The 27,871-nt window shown below is 44.5% G+C and overlaps 1 protein-coding gene across 1 annotated transcript in view; it reads right to left on the reverse strand.

The window, feature by feature from the left end:
• Nucleotides 1-8,034: 8,034 nt before the first annotated feature.
• Nucleotides 8,035-27,871, reverse strand: part of LOC129200934 (ATPase family AAA domain-containing protein 2-like) — a gene marked incomplete at its 5' end in the record, with an annotated part of 38,441 nt that continues 18,604 nt past the window's right edge. The window contains 9 exons of the mRNA XM_054812188.1: nt 8,035-8,156; nt 10,042-10,091; nt 10,603-10,745; nt 22,889-23,013; nt 25,307-25,456; nt 25,554-25,676; nt 26,029-26,188; nt 27,077-27,273; nt 27,420-27,555. Of these exons, the coding sequence (XP_054668163.1) occupies nt 8,059-8,156; nt 10,042-10,091; nt 10,603-10,745; nt 22,889-23,013; nt 25,307-25,456; nt 25,554-25,676; nt 26,029-26,188; nt 27,077-27,273; nt 27,420-27,555 (1,182 nt within the window). The remainder of the gene's footprint in view (nt 8,157-10,041; nt 10,092-10,602; nt 10,746-22,888; nt 23,014-25,306; nt 25,457-25,553; nt 25,677-26,028; nt 26,189-27,076; nt 27,274-27,419; nt 27,556-27,871) is intronic.

Consider the following 27,871-nt stretch of genomic DNA (forward strand, 5'->3'; position numbering starts at 1 on the left):
ATACAGCTTTGATCCCTCCCCTTTGGTGCCACCAATCTACGAGAGGTCCAGGTCTGCGCAATGCCAACCACCAAAGACCACATCAGTGGTCTCCAGGATGGAGTGGCCCTGGCTGGAGTGATCATGGCTTGGAGTGCCTGGAGCTGAGGGAGCACCGCCTGAGGTGATGCCAACAGGTAGGTGATTGGGATCTGTGTCGTTCTGGGTGCTATTTCCTTGCAGAAATGCAGAGTTAGAGGGACAGTGGGGACTCTTCCAAGAGCCCTTGGTTCTGATTGACGGGGGGCTCAGTTCCCACCGGGGGCTCTTCCATCACCGGGGGCAAGGTTCTCCTTCTCCAGTGTTGCCCTCTCTTCTGTAGCCTCAGGCAACACATGTTACTTGGCCATGTTACTTGGCTGTGTTTGGAAGGCCTGACTAACCGCAAGGCTGCTCTGGGCCAGAGAGGGGACTCTTTCTTCCCAGCTCATTGCTGCTTTAGATCCCTGGTGGGAAGAGAAAGGATTTTTGGGTGGGTCTGGCACAGCCTGGGAGCAAACCACTGCTGCTGGAGCAGCTGCAGAGGGAGAGAAACGGCTGCCCTCCGCTCAGTGTCCTGACCTGAAGCCATCTAAGGGGTCTGTGTGCGGGGAAAGAGTTCCCAAAACCTGCAGTATTGTTTGAGAAGAGTCTCTCTTCTTTTGCAGAAACCCATCTGTGTTCAGAACACGAGGAGCCCAGGAAGGAGATGAATAAAAGCACAAAGGAGAAGTTGCAAAAAAAGCGTCGACTCTTCTGTTGTTCCCAATGGTCCTTGACCAGAACAGGGGAGAGGGGTTTTACAGTTGGCCATGGCTCTGAGATCAGCCCAACATGGCGCTGGAAGCAAGGCCACCTGAGGGACCTTCCTCAGGTCTTTTTCCATCCAGGGGACCTTTTGCATGGCTGCTATGGAAAGAAACCAGCTTTCTGGGGCAAGAGAGGGAAAGCGGGCACTTGGAGCTATGTAGTGAAGCACTGAATGTCCCCGGAGGGGAAAGGAGAGGATACGAGTGCAGCTGGGGAGACATGAAGGGCACCTACACGCAGGAGCAGTGGAGGCACCTGAGCTTTCACCCAGGGCCATAAGGGAACGAGGAAGGCACGAGAGCAAGGTTGAGCCCAGCTCCACTGGGCTGGACTTTCTACTTCCACTTGGGGTAGAGCCAGATCTCTTTACCATCCTATTTATCTCCCCGTTTATCCAATTTATATTCTATTTTTGGCTCTACTTCTGAAATCCTCCAAGTAGATCCGCCCTCTGGCCAACCCATGGGCCACCTGCAGTGACAGAAGGCCCATCTCCTGTCCCAGCGCTATGGCAGTCGTGTCCCCTGCTGTTACCTGGCATTTTTCTCCTTGCCCAAATCCATGCTACTCAACCCAGGAACCCAACCGTCCTTAAAGGAAGCTTCTGCTTAGGACCCCTCCAGCATCTGGGAGAAGGGCCAAATGATGAGGGTCTACCAAGCCAAAGGCCACTTTGCAGGGCCGGATCTTTCTGCACCGGTTTGCAAGAGATCCGGGGGTGCCAGGCTGGAAATTTGAACACATTGTTGAAGTGCCAAAATGGAGAGATCTGCCCAGAACCAGGAGCTCAGTGCTGGGCTGAGTTGTGTCTCTCGCTGGGGAGTCTGTAATGTCCCCCTGTCTAGCTGAGCGTGTCAAATCAGGTCTTTCTACTGAGGGAAATCACAAAATCATGGAATAATTCTGGTCAGAGGGGACATCGAGAGGTCTCCAGCCCAACCCCGTGCTCAGAGCAGGTCCCATCAGGCTGCTCAAGGACATGCCCAATGGAGGGAGGTATCAACACCACCAAAGTCTTGTCCCTCTGGCTACAAGAGCTGCCCACCCTTTGGGTAAAAAGCTCTCCTTCTTAACTTCCAAAGCCTCATTTTTGAGTCACAACCATCGTGGTTACAGCACAAAGCATCTACATGTTTTTATTGTCCAAAGCTGCATCTTCAAAGCACTAAAACCTATTTAAGGCTCCAAAAGCCTCAACTGAGAGCCTAAATCGGCATGGGGGGGGGGATTTTTTTTTTTTTTTAAATCAGTGCACAGTAGAAGGGAAAAAACACACACTTGTGTTTTAAGGAGAACTGAAAGCCACAAGAGTAAGATTATCAAGTCTGCTTAATTACTATTCTTTCAAGGATACACAGGCCTTTTTTTTATTGAAAAACAACAACAAGTATGCCAAATGGCAAAGGAATATAACGTGCACAGGCTACATGCATTTAATAAAATTTACTTGCAGAATGAAGGTAAGAAATTTAAATAGAAGTTGAGTGGGTATATATTTCATTAAAAAAACCCGTCTATGCAAGGAATTAGGTCTTAAGAGAAACTGTGCATATAACCTACTTTCCAATGGAGCTTGATAGCGCTCAACGGTTTTCCTCTGTCGAAAGTCGTAACGCTTTCGAGTGTCTTCGCCATCATCTTTCTCTTCATTTTCTTCTGATGAAACTACTGTACATTGACATAACGTTAAACTGTTTAAGTACTGTTGCAAATGATACTAAATTCAAAATGCACTCCACAGATGCCTATAGGTTTTACTACTACCTTCACGTTAATGACAATAGATCTGAAAACTGGCAAAACCTTACGACCAATTTATGCAAGAGACATTCCAGAAATTACAAAACACAGAGGAGCGTACATATAGATACTGTTCTGTGCTCGCTGAAATTGCTGGGTGACTTCTCATCAGCCTTACTAACACCAATTCTGTCATCTTGCTTAGCTAAGATGCAGCTCCTATGAAAACCGCTATTTCAGAAAGTCATTTCTTGTTATTTTGAGAAAGCGTTTCAAGGAAATGTTTTTAATATTCTATAGTGGTAAGACTAAGCATGGTAAGCTAGCTCCAAGCCCTAGCTCTGCCACAGATTACGTGAGCAATAATGGGCAAGTCTCAGGTTTGAACTTCCCCAATCAGAAAATAATGTCAAATGCATACAGTTTATGCCACTAGCTTCTGCAAAGTAACTTCATGTTTTTTTCATGAAGGATGGTAAGAATGCAACAACCAGAGTATAATTACCTAGCAGGTTCCTAGTAACACCCTCTCACATTAATAGCTACACACCGGGTGAGGAATGTACATGCTCTGTTCACCTCCCTGCTCACTAAAATTAAGTACGTTTGATTCCTTGGAAAGCACTAAGCTTTATTTCTTCCCCCTAAAATGTCACACTGCTTTCTGAATGCAAGATAAGTTACACAAGATAACGTAGACAGCACATGGAAAAGTGAAAAATTATTTTGGCATCACTACTATCCCCAGTCCATGGTTCTCCAACACTCCTGTCACAAAGGCACGAGCTTTTCTGCTCCTCGAGTCCTTCCCCTTGTTCCACTCACTTTCTTTATACTAACACACCTTCCTCACTCCTTCTTGGCACACGTTTCATTCTAAAAGTATATTTTAGTTTTTTCCCAATTTAAAATTCCAGAGTTATCACTTTGATCACAAATGAACTGCCCCATACTCTTATTTCCCTTTCAACATACTATTTCTAATTACTTTCTACAAGTCTCTCCTGCCCAACACCTCGAGATCCACACACTTGAACCAAGCCATACAGTTCCTCCCTCTAGACTGCCCATACCTTGTATTAAAGCTGCTCTTATTAAAGCCTTGACTTGATATTCTCCTAACTAGATCTCCAAATGAGTCAGCTGTCCTCCCTTACCAGTCAAATGTCCTCGGCACACTTGGTCGTTTCTTTTTGGTAATGCCTTGCTCTACCTGGGCTTCTTGAAGTCAGCCTCTCGCTGGACTCCTGCTGTGGCTCCAGGTGTTCTCTCACTGCTCTACGAGGAGGTCTGGTCACCGAGGTACGCACCCGGGAGCCACAGGCTAGGTCTGAACTAGTGACAGGCTGAACAACAGGCCTAAAAACAGGCCACGGACTGTTCGCTGGCCTGATCGGGATTAGCAACAAGATCACCCCAGTGCTCATTAACACCTGGACATCTAGCTTGAACCTTTTTGTAGGTCTCCGTTGCCAGTCATTAAGTCGTACACAGGCTGTGTAACACATACAAGATAACGCCCGCACTGGAGATTGCATAAATCACCTCTCGTTCAAGTTCTGATAAGTCTGATGGTCAGACAGGTGACCAGACGCAGGGCACAGGCAGCACTGACCAGCAAACTATTTACATGTGACTGGCCCGTTTTATCCCCTTGCCCCTCTATTTTCCTACTCTTGTTCCTCACAAAGTCACCGGAACGCCTCCCGTGTTCCTGCCCTTAAGATCCCTTAAGTCCTGTGTGAACTGCTTTTCCCCTGCATCCCACAAAATGCCCCACTGCTGGGCAGTAACCCCCTAGTCCAAAAGGTGATATGCAGAGCTGCCCCCGATGAATCCTCCAGATAGGTTTCCCGCCCGGATGCTGGGGCTGAGAGCTCTGATGGGACGGACAGCCCTGGGAGAGGCCCAGACAGGGTGGCTGTTCCTCCTCGCTTTGATCTGGGTGTCTGCCATCGCACACCCACGCGCTCCTCCGGGCTTGTGCAGATAGGGCTTTGATGGACTGATGGCCTTGGGAGTAGCCCGGCAGGGTGTTATGTGGGCTCCCCCTCCTGCCACTGTCTCTCTGAGCGAGTGTGCAGAGGAGGTCTGTCACAAAACCTAACACTGATCAGCTCAACTACTGCCGCATCCTTTTCTATCCTTAAGTACAGTCTCGCCCCATTCTGTTCCATCCAGAAATCTCCTACAAGGATTGTTGGACTGACTGCCTTAATCACAACTATCCTTCTCCTTAAAACCTTAGAGGTTCTTCCCCCTCACTCCAAACATAAAGTTAATATGGCCTTTTACAATTTCACCTTATTCCTCATGTTATTTCCCACTGAGTGCCGGGATGACAGCTCCTAATTACAGGCCCAGGCAGCAGCTTCCACCGACTACCTGCTAAACACAAAAATGAACACCACTATCTTCTCCCCTGCTGATCGTCACACTCTGGAGGAGCTTTCCATACTCATCTGGCAGCCTGCCTGCCTGCCTGAAAAGTCTTGCTGCGCTGCTCAAAACCGTGAAAACTGTCATGCTCCTGCTGCAGCAAGATCACTCTTTCTCATTCTGAGGAATACTGTCCGTTTCTCTCTATTCCCACCCGTCCACAGCCATCTGTTGCCTTTTATCCTGTCAGCATTTTGGAAAAGCACTGGTTTTTTTTCCTCCGAATACCTGTTCTGAGCTCACTACAGTGCAGCTCTAGAGTCCGTGACTATGGCTTGTAATGTCAATAGCAACACAGATTCTTTTAACAGAAGAAAAATACTCAGTAGTTCAGCTCATCTCAATTGTTTAAGACAAGGCTCTTGGCTAGAGCATAGTAAAAAAAATTTAAACCAGAACTAACCTACAATGCCACCTTGATTATCAGCTATTTCTTTGTCAGCTCTTTGGATTTCTTTCTTTCCTTGTGCATACATATCGAGCTTCTCCTAAATAAAAGAAACAAGAAGGATCAGTCACAAACATGCAGAAAACCTGACATGGGCATATTTAGTGCCTATACAGTAACATTATCAAAGCACTCCATGTACACAAAAGATTAAATTAAGGTACGGGAGAACAGGAACATCATTCTGGCACCCAGGATTGATAACAAGAATTTCTGCTCTAAAATAGGGTTTTGTACATGTGATAGTTAAATACTTAAATACAAAACCGAGTGTATCAATTAATCACAGGTTAATAATCCAAGAACCCAGGAAAAAGCAATTTCTAGCAGATAAAAAAAAAACCCCAAAACCCACATATGGGCATTTGAGACATGATGTACAAAGTACTATGGACAATTCTGGTTTCATTAAAAAAAAAAAAAAAAAAAGTAATTTAGATCTAAGCAAAAACCTGTGAAAGCAGGCTATGAAGATGTTTAAAAAATGAAGTGCCTGTCATTCAAGAGGACAGTAGAACTTAATTTATTGAGCAAAACTAAGAGGAAATATGATTGCTGTATATAATTTTAACCTCAGTTCATCTAGGGACAGAGGACTTCTTAAGCTCACAGGCCAGGCTGGCACAAAACCAAACACAGATAAATCAGACATCGACGAATTCAGTTTTTAGTACGATTTGAAGTGAAAACCCAAGCCCTGAAACAGCTGTTTGTAAACAGCCTCCATTCAAAAATCATAAGGCCATTCAGAAAGTGTAGTATAAGACATGTATTTCAGCATAGTACTGCTTTTTCATGTCTTCTGAAGATTTTTCCTCCACCCACCCTTCTAGTGTATCTGGAGCGTGACCATAACAGTAAGATGTTAAACTATAATTAGAGAGCAAAAACAAATGTTATTGTAGACTGCACTATTCTTTGGAATAAGTTATTTCAGCTAAATTAAAATCACAACTAAATAATTTCCCTATGTGGAATACACTACTTATACAAAAAGAGTAAAATAGATTAGTATCTCCTACATCGTGGAACACCCCAAGGTCTTCCATCATTCGCCGTCTACGCATCTTCTCCATGTCATCCATTTTTTGCAAGACTGCTTCTGCAGTACTACGACAAAAAGTTGACATGTAAGAACAAAGATAGGCAAGTACAAACAAAAATATTTAAAACAGTACACATAATCAGCATGACATTTTAATAGAGTATGCACAAAGTAAGAGTCGTTGACGCTTAACCAAGTTTTTTAACACTACTTAAAAATCAGGTCAAATGTTTACTTTTTTAGAGAGAGAGAGTTAAGAACAAGCGATTGAGGATTTGCAGACACTGGTTTCGGGTTTATTTTCCCCTCTCACTGAACACAGTAAAAAAAAAAAAAAAAGGAATCTAATTTAGTAGGAAAAAAGAATTCTGAAGATCATAGTAATGTAACAGAAAGAAATTATAGCAGTTTTTAATAGCGCTTCAGTTGCTCTGCATGATAGCATTAAGTCATGTTTAGTTCACAGCCTTCCTCAGACAACAGGTTGCTTATTCTTCTCTTAACTGTAATTTAAGTTTCATGTTGATTTCCCATGACTGTATATGCTGGAAAAAACCCCATCCCGCTCCTGTTCCAGTTCACAAACTTTTCAGAAAACAAGGTCAATTTGGGCTTCACAAAGGTCATTAAGCCATGGACAGAGAGGCAGAAACACTAGGACTACGTCACTTTGGCTGTATCCAACTTTCCTCAGTATCTCAACTCAACCGAGCATTAGACAAATATTCATAAGCATGGAAGAAAAGTTAATTAAAAATGAAGGCGCTTCTGATGCTAAGAAAATCGATTTAGAGGGCAAGTTAAATCTACTGAAAGTCACACCGTAAAGTGAGTGTTTTGGTTCACAAGACAACACATAAACCCACCCAGCCCGTACATAGAAGGTGCTCTAGTATGAAGATCTCTCTGCAGCTGGCAATCACAAAATGAAGACACCGGGGGCCAATTTAAACATTGGCTGTGCCCAAACTCTTTACACGTGAAGCACTTCCCAAATACATCCTCACACACACACACACACTCTCCAACCTGGAAGTCTTAAACGGCCACAAGCATCTATTTCCAAAAGACTCGGCTTAAACAGCTTGGCTGCGAAGGACAAAGGCCCACACGTTACCTAAATCACTGTATTAACAATAATTACAGGACATACTGGCACAGGCAGAGGCAGAGGCAGAGGAGGACACCCTACCTGACCAACAGCAATGGAATGTTACCAGAGGTTGCTTAACAACATCCTGCAAGTTCCGAGCCGTGCCACCCTGGTGGGACTCTGCAGTGGAGGGCACCTGAGCCCAGCAGGTATCACAAGGCCATATCCTATATGTAGTCTCAGCCTAACCACTGAATACATTTAGCTCTTGCTACCAGGAACAGTAATACCTTTTTCTGTTGTCAAAAGAAGGAGAAAGGTGCTAGCTGATACTATGCCATAGCACAAAGGCTTGCTAGTAAGGCTCATTTTAGTAGCTTTGCAAGATGATGACAAAAATCTCACTCACTCTGTTATAAGTTTGTCAAATAAAACAGATTGATTTGTAGTGGTGTAATGGCTTTGTCAAAGCCTGCAGCTTCGGCGGACCTCCAAATCCCCATTTTCTTCATGGACTTGTTCTGCAGCTTTTGCATCAGCTCTAGTCTTCAGTGTCCTGTTGACTAAAATACGTTAATGTATGAAATATTTTGAGACAGAACATATGTTATTCCCTTTATTTCACCGTTATTCTAGTAAAATGTAAAAAAAATCTGCCGTGGATTTTTTCTTTAAATACTGAATTAGAAGTTATTGTCACGACCACAGCATTCAACTTAAATGACTTATGTTAAAAGCACGACTTGTATAGCAACTTTTTATTAGTCTAGAAAGCCAGTCTGATGAAAACAAACACGCAGTTTTTGTTTCATGCAGGAGGCAAGTTTATTCCAGTTACTTCTTTCTGGAAAAGTGAAAACAACAAATAGGTCTCTCTAAGGTGTTTTCACTCCATTCATGTAAAATTGTATCTGATAGTTTGGTTTTTTAAAAAATGTTTATGTGGGAAGTCTCTTCTTAAGATGCATAGTTTTAGTACACTGTTTAAGCATACATCACTTTCATTTTCTGCATCGTGACACAAAAGCTCTAGAAGATAAGAAATGTCTCCAGATAAACGCCCCAATATCAAAGAGCTCAAACGCTTGCTGCTTTAAAACAACATCTGCCCAGTACTTACCACGCAGCATCCTTTGCCACAGGTTCGTTACTTGCACTATGTCCTGGGTTTGCATGGCAAAGTTTTGGTAGCGGGGCAGGGCTACAGGGGGACCCGCGCTGGAGCTGTCTATTCCTGAAGGACTGCACCCCGTGGAAGGGACCCACGCTGGAGCAGTTCGTGAAGGACTGTGCCCCGTGGGAAGGACTCGTGTTGGAGACGGTGGTGGAGGACTGTCTCCCATAGGAGGGACCCCACGCTGGATCAGGGGAAGAGTGTGAGGAGTACTCCCTCTAAGGAGGAAGGAGTGGCAGAGACATGTGAGGAACTGATCACAACCCCCATTCCCCGTCCCCCTGTGCCGCTGGTGGGGGGAAAGGAGGGAGAGAAATCAGGAGTGAAATTGAGCCTGGGAAGAAGGCGGGGGGTCGGGGGGGGGAAGGTGTTTTAAGATTTGGGTTTATTTCTCCTTACTCAACACCGATTTGATTGGTAAGAAATTAATTTTCCCGAGTTGAGTCTGTTTTGCCCATGACTGTAATTGGTGAGTGATCTCTCCCTGTCCTTATCTCAACCCACAAGCCTTTCATTACATTCATCCAGCTGAGGACGGACAATGATAGAGCGGCTTTGGTGGGCACCTGCCCTCCAGCCAGGGTCAAGCCACCACACACTGTCATTAAAATAATTAAGAGAGGTCAATGAGAAAGTAGAGCACAATTAGAACCTGAATAACTACAGACAAAGTGCATTTCAGGCCCCTTCCCGTGTTCAGCCTGCGCCTGGCAGGATTCTGCCTGCAAATAACAGATTTTCCCAGCTGCCAGCAAGCAGCTTCACGGCACCAAGCCTGTTCGTGTGCTCCACGCCGCAATTCGGTTCCAAGGTAAATCGCTGAACTTCAGGGACACCTTCCTCATGTCTGTGGGTTTGTGCTTCTCATGACTGAATTACTTTTTAACTCACATAGAATACTGCAATATTCCCTCCTATTTGCAAGAACGATTGATTTTCAATCAATTTGTGTCCTGCAGACTCCAGAAAATCCATGTCACGAAGAAACTCAAGCCAAGGAACAGGTTCTCCAGTGCCTAAGAGCAGGCTGGGATTCGCACTGCGTTCTCCCCAAGCCTGCAAGGAATTAATAGCATATCCTCCTGTTTGCACCTACCTCTCTTCATACAACTCATAGGAAATTCACTGCCTTTGAGGTACCTATTCTCACAACTTCAGCTGATTTTGGCTGATGAGTTCAGAAGTTTTGGGAGCCAAGTTCAATAGAGTGACCAAAGACAATCCTTCTCAGAAACCAGGCTAGAAAGGAATCCTAAGGAATTATCACTACTTACCTTCTTTATATTCTTCTTTTTTTGGGTCTGATTTCGGCTTTGCCAACTGCCTACGTTAAGAAAGAAGACAGAGAAAAGGAGAAAAGAATTGTTGTATTACAATTTTTGTATTATAGCATATCATATCGTATTGCAGTGTATAGTTCCCCCTCAAGACTGGGGAACTTCACCAAGTTTACAATCCGGTGCTCCGCATCATGCAAAAAAAAGCCTGTGGACCACAAGGATTCAGATGTCTGCTGCATACCATATGCACAATTCCATAAGGACAGACATTTCCTAACCTGCTAACCTTGAAGTCTCAACAGCACAAATAACATCTCAGTAATCAAAGCGGAGGAGAGATCTCAAAGGAGTTGGGAAGATACACATGTTTTTTATACAAGCAGAAGACTTTTACTAAGAAGAGGGATTCCAGTTCTAAGATACTGGCACTGGTATTAACATAATCGTATCCCTCTGCAGATTTTTAGCTGTAGGTGTATCGTGATGTGACTCGTGCATGCTTTCACTTTTCATTCTATAAATTGAACAGAGATTGAACACCTGGAAATACAATACCTTGTAAAGTGTCTTCGATTGACGTTTTCACTTAATATTTCCATGCTTTTGTCAAAGCTAGAGTCTGAACAGGGCGGCATGTTTTTTCTCATTGATCTTAAAGAGTGTCCATTGAAACATCCCATTTTGCCAGAGGAAAAATCCTAGGGAAAATAAAAAAGGAAATAAGAATGTATTTATCCGAACCACATGTATTGAGTTAAGAAGGAACTTCTGCCTCATTTAGGCAAGTTTATTCTGTAACACTCCTGATTCAATAGCGGTGCAACTAACAGCAGGTAACTTGTACACCAAGAAGGAGCTCTCAGAAAAAAAGCCCAACTTTCAAAGCTAAAGCTCCCCTCTGCCACACTCTTCTTGTGGACAACTTGAGCTTAATATCCTTTGAAAAAGTTATTGCGGCAAAGCCTTTCATATGAACTTAGTGTTTCATTAAAAACCCCCAAATCTTTTATTTCAAAAGTTGGTTCAGAGGAGCAGTCAAGCTTGACTTTGCATGTTCTGGGATTAAAATCTAGTTAGGAGAGTTTCTCTTCCTCTCTCTGTTCCATTGATAACTGCATTCAGAGGCACATGAAAAGATTTCCTTCAAGAGGAAGGTATTTGTCCCCGGGAAACCAAAGGGAACTCAAGATACACTTTTTTATGGCTGTTGATCTTGTTCACATTGGCATTTCTGCAAGGAGGGTGAGTACTATCACCTTTCCTATGTGAGGGGGAAAGCTATACCCATGAGAGGGGGCTTGTTCAGTTTGTTCAGCCAACCCAAAGTTTCATTAGGAGTACGCCAAACTAAGTCTCACACCGAAAAGGGCAGAAAACAGACCAGATTCTTTCACTTCTTGACACTAACTTTACCAAGAGGTACTTCCATTAGTAGCTGATGGAGATGATAACAGAAGCGTGAAGAACGCGGCTACAGGAGAGCAATGACGCACACGCAATGCCCTTGCAGTGCCACACAGCGAGAGCTGTGGCCGCCCGCTGCTGGAGGGTCAGCCCTGAGCCACAGAGCTGGGCGATCCTGACGGTCTTCTCTTCAGACAGCCTTGAACAAGTCATCCCCAACGTTCACCGCACAACTGGCCGTGAGAAGACAGACCTTCCGACGAGGAGGATTTCAATCACCTTTCCTTCATCGCTCGTTTTAAAGAGCGCCTCGCTTCCTGCAGTTCTCCAAGCTGGTGGAGCGAGGCCTCGTGGTATGCTTCCCATATCTGGCTTTAAGTTGGGGCATCTGAGATGAAACCCCTGAAGCTATTTTATAGTTCTCAGATCCAGCGTAGAAGGATGTAACAAGACCTAAAGCTTAATGACAGGCAGTCTGGTCTGTCAGAGTCACTTTTCACATTCTTCCTCTCAAAGGTTTAAGAAAGAAATTGTAACAGAAAGCCTGTCAACTTATTTTTAATTTGTCAGAGCCCTACATTTATTTGAAGGCAGTTTTTGTGCACACTCACACACAGGAGTATAGAAAGACTTAAACCAATACTTTCAGCATTCGCCACTGAGACAACTAGAAAAAACCCCTAGACCAAGAAATAATCTCACCTGCAAACGTACTCATAGTATTCCTACAGCTGGATGCCTATGGCTTAGACATCGTCCTACAAAATGTATAGGCATGCCTGGGAACTGCCTATAATGTTGGGTTATGCGATTAAAGGCTAATCTGCATAAACAAAAGGCAGCGGGGAAGCACGGGTGGGCAGAGGCACCCCAGTAACACAGCGCCAGGGGAACAGCCCGGCCCCGCTCCTTGTGAGGTCATCACTCAGCCCAAGGCCCAGCTCCAGGGTGAGGGACCCCCTCAGCGGTGCAGGCAGGAGAGCCCTTGGGGTCACCGAACAGACCAAGTGAGGGCCTCTGCCTAGAATATGACTCGCTGGGGGATGCCCATCATCACAGCCTGTCCTGGCTTCTCCCCACACAGGGGAAACAGCCGTGTAATACTCCCTCTCTCGTCAGGGCAGGTAAAGAGCAGGCCTCCTCTGCTTTGGCCAACCTCCAGGACTCCAACCTAGCAATTTTCCTAACTTCCTCACTGCAATATCCCCTGAAGATGAGGCCCTTGTTCTACCCTCTGCAATCCACGCAAAGGAATCTCCTTTACCCCCTGCAGCTAGGCCATTTTTAACCCTTTCCCCAACTGTAGCCTAGGATAGCGGCTTCTACGAGGGACTGGAAAACCTTTATAACACTGTAACTGTATGAATGTAAAATTCTCACACTGGATTTTGAAAGAATTTCAGAAAAGTAGGTATTAGTATTTTATCCTTGATGAGCTTTATGTCAACCTAACTTCAGGTTTCGAGTCATCACTGCTAGAAATAAAGGTTCTTTTCAGGTTCCTAATAACTGAAAACATGCAAACCCCAAAACCAAACCCCCAAATCCATCATAACAACTGTTAAGACATTAGGAACCAACAGTACTAGCAGGCTGCTAGTGGGCTATTTTCAAATTCAACAAGCCCTTTTAAATTAAAGATGAGGAAGAGAACCAAAATCAAGAACAGCAGCCTACACCAGCTGCGGCAACACAGCAGTCATAGTCCATTACAGGTTGAATTATTTCACAAGCTTTATATCCTTCCCATAAATTGTTTTAATTGGCATTGGTTAACTGACTTAATTCACACGTAGCAAGGCAACGTCCTGTTTCAGTATTAACAAAATTGAAATTAGACTTACTTTGAGCTCATAGTAATCCACAATCACTGGCTGTGTGAGAATTTCCATGGCTTTATCGGCACACGTCACCTGTTGCTCTTCTGCCTGAGAATGTCTCCCACGAGTCGTACGGCATACCCACGAATCTGGAACGACACAAGTTTCTTAAAGTCAGCATTTCTGTTTATCTGGAACACAGTGTCGGCGAAGTATCCTGTACCTGGAATACAGTCGCTTTCTGCGATGACAGAGACAGGATTTCTACCATTTTTTCACTGAGAAATGCTTGACTTTCACTTACTTGCTGGCAAAAGTCACTGCTCCGTAACAATTAGACACAAAAAAACCAGGAAAAAAAATAGAGTCACATTGCCATTAACAGCACTGCTCAGTAACACTCCAAAATAATTAAGGTTAAGGAAACACATCTTCCATTGCAAACATTAGGACGTAAGTCTTGTATTCTGCAGGGGACTCTGGGCCCGTGCCGCTTGAAGTACAGCTTTTTAACCTACGCTGCTCAGGGCTGGGACGATACTCATACAATAAAAGAAGGTCAACGATCGTTTTGCAATTAGGTACCATTTGAAAAACAAACTGCAGAATCAAGAAACCAGCAGCTGCAGAAACACACGACTTTGGCTTGCGTAACTAGAGGGGCAGCATCCTTATGCAGGAAACGCTGTGTGCTGATTTTGGAGAGACACTGCAGAAATAACAGAACTAAAGAAGGCTAAAACCTAACAAATAGTGTAATCCTCAGGAAGAAGAACCACCTAAATAACCTGTTTGACCTTTCACTTACCGTTTGAATCTCCGTCTTCAGAACTTTCTGCTGTTTGGTGATCTGGCATTTTGCTCTCCTCTCTTAGGCCTGAATGTTCAGGAAGCATGATACTCTTCTCAGAAGCAGATTTAGGCACAAGAACTCTCTCTCTCTCATTTTCTGTCCCAGATGTATTTTCATTCCCATTTTTCTGTCGCTCCTGAAGTACATTTTCATTTTCTTCCATAAAAGAATCCTGTGTGGACTCAACTTCAGCGTGATCCATGTTAGAAAAGCCTTTTTCTGGAGTCTCTTCATCACTCTCAACTTCATTTTGGTCTTCGGGAACTTTATTCTCTTTATTGAACTGGAAATTCCTCCTCTTGGTTGCGATACTTGAAGACCCTTTGTTCTTTCTGCGTTTTCTTTTTGACACATCTACAAAGAGGTATCAGAAAAAGTAATCCAAAACATTACCAAAACCAGTTCTTCCTTCAAAATCCAGCATCCTCATCTTACTTGACTTAACAAGGAAAAGGATCAAAGGAGCTCAAGTACTATCATCTGTCTCCCTACGTATGTCTCGAGAAAGTCTTGCAAAAAACTTGCAGGAAGACAAACTGGCAGTGGAAACATTGACAACTCTCCAGGCAAATACTGTATTGCCTAAGAACCTTTATTTAGATTGCTCCATTGCAGGGGGAGTTGGTTGGTTGTTGGATTTTTTTTTTTAATTTTCTTTTTGGATGGTGCTAAAGATGCCATAAAATTAGCTACAGTATTATTCCAGTGATTTGTAGACTTCATATTCATGCGCCTTCAAAATTAAAGGCAACCATGATAAAATGAAGCAAATAAAGAGTCTTGAGGAGGACCTAACCCCTTTCCTCCATGCTCCCAGCAGCCACCGAAGCCAGTGGGGGTCCCAGAAGGGCAGGAGCTGCAGGGCTCGGGCTGAGCGGCACGGAGGATCCTTAGGAAGGCTTTGTTGCTCTGCCACGGGGATATTAGTGTTTCTGGCTAGCTGACAGCATGTGCAGCGAGTGTAAACATCTGGCTCCAGCAAAGAGATGCAGACGAGGGAGGGCAAGTTATGCACGAGAGAAACAGGGTCCTTGCGATAGCGCCCAGCTGGGCAAGGGCTGTCTCAAGGGCTGTCTCCAGCAGATGTGAGCAGAACCGGGTGCGAGGGCCCGCAGCACCCGCAGGGAGAAGCGGGCACGGGCAGAGGGAGATGCAGCCATCGGTGGGAGGATGGTGGTTTTGCAGTGGAGCAGGGCGCTTGCCCCGGTGCCTCTGCAGCCTCTTGGCTGGCTCATCCCAGGGCCTTGGGAGGTGGTGAGAAAGGCTTGAAAATGCACCACTGGGGGCACCTTAGGGGTCTGAGGAAAGAGCCCAGAAGCAGTATTGAAGATATTTGCAGTACCACTTTGGATCGTGGTGTGGTTTGCATCCAAACAGCAGCCATTTTGCAGGGGACCGCGGGGAAAAAGTGGGTAAAGAGCACCCAGGCCTCTGCTGTCCAGCTCTTTCTGAGCAGACCAGCTGTTCACGCTAGTTCAGGCTTAATTCGTGCTCTGGGTTCATTGCCACAATCTTTCAAAACTCCGGTCTAACCCCGTATGTTGGCACCGGGATTGAACTTCTTGACTCTCTGACTGACGAGTCAGCCGAATCTTCCTCCGCCCTGTGGCGAGCAAAGCCGCGCCCAGGCTCCCGGCTTCGCAGCTGGCACAGGGCGGAGGAGGGAAGAACGGGGAGAGGAGATCGTCCTCGGACTCGAAGGGGTTTAAACCCCCCTGCGGGCCGGGGGTGTGTGTGTCTGTGGGAGGGGAGCACGCGGCAGTCTAACTTCGAAGTTACCCCCGGCTCTCCTTCCACCCTGGCTCCCCCACGTTGCTCGGAGCCCACCGCCCCCGGCAGGCGATGCCCCCCGGCCGCGGGGACAGCGCCGGCCGCTCGCCCGCCGCCGCCAGACAACAGGGAGGCGAGCGGGGCGGTCGCCGCCGCCGGGCCCGGCTCGGCCCGCCCGCCCCCGCCGGCCAGGAGCCGCCCTTGCCCCGGGGAGGCGCGGGGCGGCGAGAGCGCTGGCGGTGCCCCGTCCCCGCCGGGAGAGCGCCTGGCCGGTTCCCCGGGGGCAAGCGCGGGCGTGGGGGGAGCACGCCTGACGGCGCCGCTCCGCCTCGCCCCCTCAGCCCGCGCCCGCGCCGCCCTCCCGCCTGCCGCCTTCGCTCACGACCGCGCCGCCATCTTGCGTCTCACAAACTACTGCACTTCTTTTGGGGCGGGGGGTGAGCCGGGAACTCCCGACGCCGCCGCCCGCAGCGCCCACTCGCATCCTCCCGGCGCCTCGCTGCCCCGGGGCGGGTGCGCGGGGAGGCCGGGCAGCGGCGGCCGGTGCCTCAGCCTCCCTGGCAGGGAGCGGGGGCCGAGCCGCTCCGCCGCCCCGCCCGTCAGGCGGCGGACACCAGCCAGAGGGCGGCCCGGCCCCGCCGAGGCAGCGGGTGGCTACCCCAGCGCCGCAGCGCCTCATCCCGGGGGCCACCGGCGGCTCGTCGTCCTCCGGTCGGGCGAGGTGCCGGCGCGAAGCGGCTGCGGCAGGGAGGCACGGGGATGACAGGCCGGGAGTTCCCAGGTGGCAGCGGCGCCCTCGCAGCCCGCTCCTCTGCCGCCAAACCTCGGCTCCGCGTAGAGCCTCCCGCCGAGCACCCAGGCGGGTTTTAAGGACGGCGTCGTCTCCAGCCCCGTGAAGGCTTTTTCTCCGACGCCAGCCCCGAGTTTCCCTCGGGCGTCCCGAGCTGTCGCTGGGGGAGGACATTGCCGCAGGGTCCAGATCCCCAAACCAGGGACGAGCGACAAAGTAACGGCTCTGAGGAAAAAACCTCACCATCTCCCCCCACCCCCCGCCGCCCTTTTTTTTTTTTTTTGTTTAGTTAGAGAATTTGGAGAAAGGAGACCCTTCACTACATACCTAGATACTTAAGTATTTAGTTTTAACTCCCAGGGCATACTTCTCAGAAATGCTGTGTTTCTACATTCTGTTTCTTTCATCCCTGTTTGCCATTTTGGTTCAGACACTAAAATACGATTTGTTTCCCTGAGAGAGAAAATGAAGATGTGGCTTGTGGGAACCGTTAAAGAGTTACCAGTTGGTCATGGAAGACCCAAGATTTACGCAATTAGAATTAAAAAACCAAAGCCCCTGTAGAGGTACAGTATCCTGTCCAGACTAGTGACAGGAAGGAGTTTGAGCAAAGCTTTGAAGAGCAAAAGTTTTCATCCCAGGATTGTTTCTGGTTCTTCGTTTCCACAGTCACTCCTGTTCAGTTTTCCCAACAGTTACCTGGGGAGCACGGCTAACAAACTGCTCCCACAGTCCCATCAAAAATCAGTGACAGCAGCCAAGGTTAATGAAGAATAACCTTAATTCCTTTATTATATTTCCAATGTAGTATGCATTCATGTGTAAATTTCCAACATATTTGTTCTTCCCCCTGGGCTTGCCTTCACTGTGAACCGATACACCAAGAGTAGGAGTAAGCTGCTCACAGACAAATCTTAAAGTCTTAAGACTCATGCTGGTTTTTAAGAGTAAGGTTGTTAATGATCAAAATTATACTGTGATTAATAAAATAGAGAAGACAAAAAACCCCCAAAAAGGTGATTTCATTTGTTATTGATACCCATACAAACAATACAGCTAAAAGAAAAAATTCTGCATAGTACGCAAATGTTTGGACAAAGACTAGAAAGAAACAAAAAAAGAAAACTGAAACATAGGTAAGAACCCAAACACACACAGAAGGATTGCACAGTTTGGCGTTCAGTATCACCAGACCTTGTGTACGTGAGGTGATGGAACAAAACAGCAATGTATGGTGCCACATCTTTTATCGCAACCAATAGAAAATGTTATTGTCATAAGATAGGCAAAGTTTTTTAAAAAACAGTAACTGTCAGATTAACTGAGAGAAATTTTCTCTGCTGGTTTGAAGATGCATACATCTTCACAATGGGGTATTGCTTTGCTTGGACTTAAATATTTTTATCACCAACAATGTATTCACTTTTATGTACTAAACAGATAAAATTTTCTCCAGGTAACTAGAAAACTATTTACAAGTTAATTCAGCTACAAGCCACCTAACCTGCAACTAACAATTGACATTCAAATGCTATTCTCCAGTATCAAGAAGATTGTCATTATTACGAGCAAGACTAAACTTTCCCTTAGAAAGTTAACAGCAGTAAATTTTGCTTTGTTTCAAGTTAGGTTTTTTGGACAGGCAAAAATATGCCATAGCAAAAGTTCTTAAGTTTGTGGAGTGTTTCTCCTACATACTTTCTTTAGGTTGTTAATTCTGTGAAAGCCCCTTGAGGTGCTATCACACAATTAAAAAAGTCCACCTCTCAACTGCATTGAGAGGTTTCTAAAGGATTTACTTTTCAGGTACCAAAATGAGACTTGGTTTAAAACCTTCATGTAAGATGCGATGGACTCTACAGCACCACAGACTAGTTCAGAACAACGTATTCCCACAAGTTGGAAAACGATGAGAAAAAGTTTATCCTTTTCTGTTAAAGAGAGCTACTGCAGTTATCTGGGAGATGTTCGGGTCTGCAGCGTTCCAAAGGCAATCACAGCAGTATGTCACATAAAATATATATAGGACGAAAATATCAAATAAAAGCAGTTAAAGGACTTTATTAGAGCTTTCTTAACAAATTTAAAAATGTATTTGTTTAACATCTGTAGAAGTAATCTTTATTGAATTAATTATGCGCAGATAACAACATGCAGTGAAAAGAAAACATTAGACGAGAAGTATGTGGAAATCAACACCGAGCATAACTGAAGGCTGCAATTTCTTTCTTCATTTCCTAATAAGAAAAAAAGACAAACTAGCAGTCAGCATGAACAAAAGCTTAAGAACCCTGTTTATTTCTTCATAAAAAATAACAAAGGATCTGTACACACATACCACTGGTAGTAAGATTTAGCAAATACATGCGCTAGCACCACCGTAACATCTTTCTATACCCACTGGCTTCCAACACATGCTTATGTGTCCCAAATAGACTACAGAGACTGCGTGGTTCTGTATCAAGAGACTATGGAACCGTATCGACAGCGGTTCCAACAGTTAGAAAGAGGAGACAGTTCCTGAAAAGGCACAACTAAAAGCTGGAAACATTCTTTTCTGCACTCGGAATATTTACTTGTTAAAGTCTTATCTCTTCATACAGTAGAGCTTGCTCCTGACTGACCTGCAGTGTCACTCTGAAGAGGAGATTTTTTTTTTGTTAAAGCTAAAGGTAGAAGTAGCAAACAAAGAAATCAAGTCTCAACTTTCAATGCTTCAAGCCACAAAACCTCACAAGCCCCAAGATAACATTAATAAATGCCTTCTCATGCTAAACAACGTCATTATACTAGATGAGAGATGGGCCCATTTTTCAGGAACGGCCTCCCTGAATCCAAATAATCCTCCCTGTTGCACAATCAGAACAGAACATCGGTTCTAACTCCTTCTCTGATGTGGAAGAAGAGATCCAGATGACCCGAGCTGAAGAGAAGAGGCTTCCTCTTTTTTAAGGCAGGCTGAGAGGCATAAAGAATTTTCTCTATTCTCAGTCACAAGCATCTCAAAGACAAAGGGATTCAAGGATCTTGAATCTGACAACTGACTATCCAACCTATCTCAATCGACTCAATGCTGGGAATGCCTGACTGGGACCACGGGCATCTCCGGAAGACTTCTGACAACTCAGAAATCCTCTCTTAGCGGAAAAGAACAGAGAATTTGACTCATTAACATGAAACCGTCAGAGGCAGAAATCTCCCCATGTGTCAAATTAAAGATGCTCGAGCCATGCTTGTTAAAAAGAGATTATGGTGAGACCAGAGAAAAGTCTCAAACTCTTGTTAGGTTTCATACCTAATTTCTTTTCAGGAAGGGAAGGACTACTCTATGAAGTGTTACCGTGTCTGACTGCCTGTAAGGGGAGAAAGAGGAAGCAACAGACTGGGGAAAGCACCCTCCTTATGTAGCCCCCCCCAGCCCTAAAAAGGGTCTGGAGAAGGACTATTGACAGACTGAGGTTAACTGCTTTGAGAGGGCTGTGTGGGTGGACCCATTGTCTTCCAGTTCAAGCCATTTCCTGCTGAAACTGCCAACGATTATGCCAAATACAACAATGGGTTTGCAATATGGATAAACCTCTTCCAGACTGAAATGAAAAAGCCTCGTAACACAGGCAACTAAGCAGTAAAGAGTAATGCTAAGGAAGCGTGATGTCCAGAGTGCACACGTACACATGCCTAAGACACACATGCATAACAGTGATAGAAAGTGCTGTAAGAAAAAAAAAAAATTACCTGCACTAATTCAGTTTTGTCATAATCTTCCCGATGTTGGTATATGGACTGACTCAGAACAGCGTACAGTTTTTCCATGCAAAATATACTGAACTTTTTAGTTACTGCCGTGACATAACGCAACAGTTGCTGAAGAAAAAAAAAAGGAAACTACAAGTTTGGAATAGTGCAAGATCCTTTGAATAGGCTCTTCATGTTTTCAGAAGCTAAACAATAACAATACAACACAAACGACATCCTACTTTCTTATTTTATGAAACATGAGTGACACTTCAGAGAACAGACGAAACATCTCACAAGATTTAACTGAAGAAAAGGAGTTACTTTTTCATACTTCAGAGAAAAGGAAAGCTTAAATTTCAGACAGTATTTTATTAGTCATCAATCTATCACATCAACAATCCTAATTGCGAATCAACTGCTTCCAGAACAGCAGGGAATGACACAATCCACTTTGTGGTAGAGTTGCTGCCACAGCAAAGCCACTGTTCCATTTTATTAGAGAAACTGTTGCTGCAATGCAGGGCACTGTAAAATGGATCTTTGGAAGCCAGGCTACAAATCTTCTGGATCCAGCTGTGCCAGCTGGAAACAGAAGCAGCCTTGGGTGCTCACCTTTACCCATTAGCTGAACGTGTAGTGTGCCTACAGCTCTGCTGGCAGAACACACTGCTCAAACGTCTGAAGCAGCTCAGGGAGCAAAGTTACCTCCGTTGGCTCCTGCCTTTAAACTGACGAGTGGATAAACTAGCAGAGTGACTCTGCCTGTAGCAAATTACCAATCTCGCACACAGGCCTTTCTGTTACCAAAGATGCGAATGCAATCATCTCTGGGAACACGACAGTGACAAACTAGCGGCAGCACCTTCTTCCACTGCTGGGGCTATTCAGTGCCTGTGTGTTGTGTGAGGCTGTGAAGATGTAGCTTAAGAGAGCAGCCGTACCAAAGGAAAGTATTACTGCCTCACAACTGCCTGTCGTCAAACTCTGCCTCCCTCAGATCAACTAGCACAAAAGCTGAGTATTCCCCTCAACTTCATTCTACACAACCCGCAGATAAAACGCACAAAACCCACGCAGCGTGCTTTCAGCTGCTGCAAACAGAAAAGGCAGGATGCGACAGAGGTGTATGGTCACCATCCCGTGTGAAACGATTTCTAATTGCTGCCACATAGATGACTGCATGCGTTTCTACACGTTCATAAAGCTCTAGGCCTATTACCAAGCAAATAAACGAACAAAAACCCCCAAACAAAACCAAGCAGCTACATTTTGGAGGTTCACCTAGCTTATTCACTGCAGGTGAATCCTACAGAGGCTCTCTGGTACGAGCAGCTAGTTCCAATGGCATCCATGTTGATGAAACAAATTTTCCAAAAGATGCGTTTCATGACTGTAGCTCTCAGAGCTGAAACATATCTAAGGGCTCTACTGTACCATTTCCACAGTGGGCAGTAACTTTGGAGCACACACTGTTAGCACCCTGACTCTCTGAAAAACCTGTGTGGCTTCTCTACACACAGAAGCAGACATGAACAACAACAACCCCCCCCCCCCCGCCCCCGAAATCTGCTTCCTTAGGAAGCCAGCTTTAAAAAGTTGGTTTCACCTCCACAAATTAGGTCACAGCTTAAAAATGTGACAGAAATTGTGTTGGCAAGCCCCTGCACCGCATGGGATTCCTATCTGGTCCCATTCTCCCCACACAGGGGAAACAGCCGTGTACTACTCCCTCTCTCGTCAGGGCAGGTAAAGAGCAGGCCTCCTCTGCTTTGGCCAACCTCCAGGACTCCAACCTAGCAATTTTCCTAACTTCCTCACTGCAATATCCCCTGAAGATGAGGCCCTTGTTCTACCCTCTGCAATCCACGCAAAGGAATCTCCTTTACCCCCTGCAGCTAGGCCATTTTTAACCCTTTCCCCAACTGTAGCCTAGGATAGCGGCTTCTACGAGGGACTGGAAAACCCTTATAACACTGGAACTGTAGGAATGTAAAATTCTCACACTGGGTTTTGAAAGAATTTCAGAAAAGTAGGTATTAGTATTTTATCCTTGATGAGCTTTATGTCAACCTAACTTCAGGTTTCGAGTCATCACTGCTAGAAATAAAGGTTCTTTTCAGGTTCCTAATAACTGAAAACATGCAAAACCCAAAACCCAGCCCCCAAATCCATCGTAACAACTGTTAAGACATTAGGAACCAACAGTACTAGCAGGCTGTTAGTGGGCTATTTTCAAATTCAACAAGCCCTTTTAAATTAAAGATGAGGAAGAGAACCAAAATCAAGAACAGCAGCCTACACCAGCTGCGGCAACACAGCAGTCAGAGTCCATTACAGGTTGAATTCTTTCACAAGCTTTATATCCTTCCCATAAATTGTTTTAATTGGCATTGGTTAACTGACTTAATTCACACGTAGCAAGGCAACGTCCTGTTTCAGTATTAACAAAATTGAAATTAGACTTACTTTGAGCTCATAGTAATCCACAATCACTGGCTGTGTGAGAATTTCCTTGGCTTTATCGGCACACGTCACCTGTTGCTCTTCTGCCTGAGAATGTGTCCCACGAGTCGTACGGCGTACCCACGAATCTGGAACGACACAAGTTTCTTAAAGTCAGCATTTCTGTTTATCTGGAACACAGTGTCGGCGAAGTATCCTGTACCTGGAATACAGTCGCTTTCTGCGATGACAGAGACAGGATTTCTACCATTTTTTCACTGAGAAATGCTTGACTTTTACTTACTTTCTGGCAAAAGTCACTGCTCCGTAACAATTAGACACAAAAAAAATGCACTAGAGGAAAAAGGCAGGGTAAAACCAGGAAAAAAAATAGAGTCACATTGCCATTAACAGCACTGCTCGGTAACACTCCAAAATAATTAAGGTTAAGGAAACACATCTTCCATTGCAAACATTAGGACGTAAGTCTTGTATTCTGCAGGGGACTCTGGGCCCATGCCCAGTACAACTTGCTTGAAGTACAGCTTTTTAACCTACGCTGCTCAGGACTGGGACGATACTCATACAATAAAAGAAGGTCAACGATCGTTTTGCAATTAGGTACCATTTGAAAAACAAACTGCAGAATCAAGAAACCAGCAGCTGCAGAAAAACACGACTTTGGCTTGCGTAACTAGAGGGGCAGCATCCTTATGCAGGAAACGCTGTGTGCTGATTTTGGAGAGACACTGCAGAAATAACAGAACTAAAGAAGGCTAAAACCTAACAAATAGTGTAATCCTCAGGAAGAAGAACCACCTAAATAACCTGTTTGACCTTTCACTTACCGTTTGAATCTCCGTCTTCAGAACTTTCTGCTGTTTGGTGATCTGGCATTTCGCTCTCCTCTCTTAGGCCTGAATGTTCAGGAAGCATGATACTCTTCTCAGAAGCAGATTTAGGCACAAGAACTCTCTCTCTCTCATTTTCTGTCCCAGATGTATTTTCATTCCCATTTTTCTGTCGTTCCTGAAGTACATTTTCATTTTCTTCCATAAAAGAATCCTGTGTGGACTCAACTTCAGCGTGATCCATGTTAGAAAAGCCTTTTTCTGGAGTCTCTTCATCACTCTCAACTTCATTTTGGTCTTCGGGAACTTTATTCTCTTTATTGAACTGGAAATTCCTCCTCTTGGTTGCGATACTTGAAGACCCTTTGTTCTTTCTGCGTTTTCTTTTTGACACATCTACAAAGAGGTATCAGAAAAAGTAATCCAAAACATTACCAAAACCAGTTCTTCCTTCAAAATCCAGCATCCTCATCTTACTTGACTTAACAAGGAAAAGGATCAAAGGAGCTCAAGTACTATCATCTGTCTCCCTACGTATGTCTCGAGAAAGAGTTGCAAGTTAACGAGGTCAATTTGCAATTAGATTTTAAAAAGCCAGCTACAGAATTTCATTCACAAAACCATCAGCAGCTTCAAGATTTTATGAGCAGAAAATTCTTCCTTCAGATAAGAAGTATCACTGCAAAGGAAGGTTATTAGGTGAAGTTGCTTACTGTCTTACTACGTGAACTAATACAGATAAACAACAGAAGAGTGTTTGGAGATGAGCCCTTCTTCCAATCTATTATGAAGCTGTAAACTTCAAAAGCCTAACCGCACGTTGGGCAGCATTAAAGATGCAATTTTAAGGGAATATTTGCCGGAGAAAAAAATTGTCCCTAAAGACTTACACCTCATATGCTTTCTGATGCAGTTAACCTTGTTTAAAACAAACTTTGCACTTTTGCCTTCCAGAAAAACCCACCGTTCCTTGTATTCACGGAGTGCAGCACGAAGCACGTGGGTGAAGTCAACGGCAAAATTCCCAGTCATGCCAGTGAGACCAGGAAACTTCACACCACGTCATGCGTTTTAACTGAACGAGATCCAAGTCCCTTTGTTCTTTCATGTCCTTTTCACAGGAAAAGTGAGGAAATAAGGATCTCTCCCTGTCTATTATTATTGCTTCCCTAATTTTTCCCCTTTCCCCCTTCGGCTGGAAATCACAGTAAGAGGTGGCACAGAGTTCAACGTCTGAGGGCAGAGAAGGGAAAAATACTGTTTCGTATAACTAAAAACTAGTTGAGTATTCAGAAACTGCCATGGACAACATTTTTGCCTCCGAGAGGTAGCAACTTGGGAGCCATTAAATGTCGGTTGGGCCATCAGGGCCAGTGTCTTTCAATGTAAACCAACCACTACACTTGAACTTCAGAACCATATTGAATGAACAACCTCTGGATTTATCTCACATTTTGAAACAAATTAAAAAACGTAACGCCTCTGGCATGAAGAACCAGGCATCAGAGAAACCTGTTATGTCACAAGAACAGAGAAGGTATCGGTGACTTTAGCACCTTCTCCAAGGAAGTCTGAATAAAATGCAGCTTACTGTTAGAGCGGGGTGTACTGGCATCTACAGGTGCTGCTGCTATCTTCATTTTTTCATTACACTTTGGGTCTGTTTTCGTACACCCAGGAACGGAGTTCTGCTTTGGCATTACACGGTAGTAAGAGGGAGCATACTTTGAAGAGCTACAACCTTGCAATAAAGAACAGATAGCAAAGAATTGTGTCTTGCGTTGTTGGTTACAAATCCTGAGACAAGCCTTAAGATCCTTCGTATCAAAAAACCATACCTCTTTTCTTACGAGATTCTTGAATTTCTTCACAGCGTTGTTCAAAGTCTTCATCTATTTCTTCCCTCACTATGGCATACGCAGTATCTCTCAAAGTACAAGCTCTGTGCCTAATGAGACGATCTGCAATTTTACAGTCAGACCTGAGTATTTTCTAACAGCCAACAAAATCCTTTGATTACTTGGAAAGATTTTGCTCTTGTCATAGGTAGCTTCTGAAAAGTCCTCTCAGTGAATATTTTCAGCGTAACAAGATAAAAGTTAATTATTAAAGCAAAAGCACTAGTTACTGATCAACGCTTCTATCACAATTGCATGCCCAAGTAGTTTAATGCTACAACATTTACTTCCTGGCAAGAAATGCTCTCTGTTGATGTTTAAAATGATCTGATCCCAGGTCTACTGTCCACAGATGACATTTATCAATTTATACCTTTCAAATTGTTCCAAATTAGGGATAAAAACACATCCTCACCTCCAGGATCTTTATCTGGGTTGTACTCTAAAGCATTGCTACAGATTAGATCGATGTCTCTTAAAAAGTCTCCTGCAGTTAGGTACTGGTGCAAGTCAATCTTAGAGAGAATTGCCGACAGGTCCATGGGCTGTTTAATAACTGCGTCATAATCAGGTACCTACAAATGAAATGTATGTGCTCAGAGATTTAACACAGTATCTACCAAAATTCATTCTTTTAATAAAGTCAAATAAAGGACTTAAAACCCCCAAATATTTATGGCACCTCCAAAGATGTGGAAATTAACCAGTTAGGTTCTTGAAAACAGAAGGGCTATTTCAACTGGCTTTGAAGAGACAGGCCTGAAGAGGGGAAAAAAAGCAGCAGGGAGGTCAGAAGCACGTGCGGGGCAGAGAAGGGAAGAGACACCCAGACTTACTCAATGAATTAAATGAGAGAGAGAGACATAAGAAGCGTATGGGTGGAAGAAGAAACCACACAGCCCTTAGGGTTGATCTTGTACTGAGGAGCCCCAGCTGAAACAGAGAACAGACTCAACCTTTATTTTAAAAACTGCTGCTTCTACTTCTGTTCTTACAGAAACTATTGACAGTCAGTCAAAGAGCTTTAGGCTTTATTAAAACAGTCCTATAGATGCTGTTTATAAAGAAAGAGACCTCTGCTCTTTTCACTGCTGTAACATGCCTACACATCGAGGCCTTTGCCTGAGCAAACTGTGTTGGCATTTGGTCTGACTGGCAGTTGGAGTAGATGGTCATCGTAGGGCCCTTCCAACTGAAATATTCTGAAGTTCTAAAAGACATTTTAGAAGGAACCTGGGGCTTTCACTGATTACTTAAAGAACAGACATTTGACAGCCTCAAGGAGTCAGCAAAGTAAAAGCAAAATTCATTGCTTGCTTGCTTGCTGAAAAATTGGAATAGTACAGTCCTAAAAACAAAGACAAACCTTCATATAAAGAGCACACAGACACTGAGAAATACACACGCAGACAAATTATGAACAGAGACAGATAAAATGGTATTACAGATCAACACTAACTTACCTCCTCTGGGTCAACAGGCTTTGTAAATGCTCTGAAACGTCTGTCAATGGCAAGTCTATGAGTCACATCCCTTAAGAAAATCCTAAGTTCACGCAACGTGTCCTCCTCCTGCTCCTCCAGTTGGTTGATTTCTTCCTCAGTCAGCTGTTGAGGCTTAGGCGGTGGTGCTACAGGCAGCACTTCCAATGGCCGCCACGCTTAATTGAATCAGAAACTTTTAGTCAATTTACGGTACTCAAATACAAGCGTATGACAAATTATCGCTAGAAAATTACCACCAAAGCAAATAGTGTATAGCTATGAACTTACAGTTAGCAAAGTTTTATAAGTAGAATAGCCTCACCTGCACTGTTTTTTGATGCAGGAGCTTTAGCAGCTTGATTTACAATTAAGTCCTCAAAAAACATTCTTCTTTCTTCCTCATTAGGCAACTGGATTTTGAAAACTTCTTCATAATCATCAATAAACAATTCTTTTATCTAAAGCATGAGGAGAAAAGATATTTCAGATATAAGGCCACACAAATTCATACTCTAGTCCAAAAAGATGAGTACCTTTCAAAATTAAACCGAATAATCACCTGAGTAAGACAAACTGTGAGAAGCTATCTGCTTGTCCTTCAAACTCTAGATTTTCCTAGGTTAGCACGGCAGATTAAAATATCTTCTCTAAGGAACACCTCTAGATTTAAAGCTCAATGAAGGGACCGTGTGATACACTGATCAAGTGGGGACATTCACCACCTCCAGGACTGCTTATTTTCTATTTACCTGCCTTGCTGGTTTCAATCTCTAT

The sequence above is a fragment of the Grus americana genome, unplaced genomic scaffold (assembly GCF_028858705.1).
Source record: "Grus americana isolate bGruAme1 unplaced genomic scaffold, bGruAme1.mat scaffold_69, whole genome shotgun sequence".
Lineage (NCBI taxonomy): Eukaryota > Metazoa > Chordata > Aves > Gruiformes > Gruidae > Grus > Grus americana.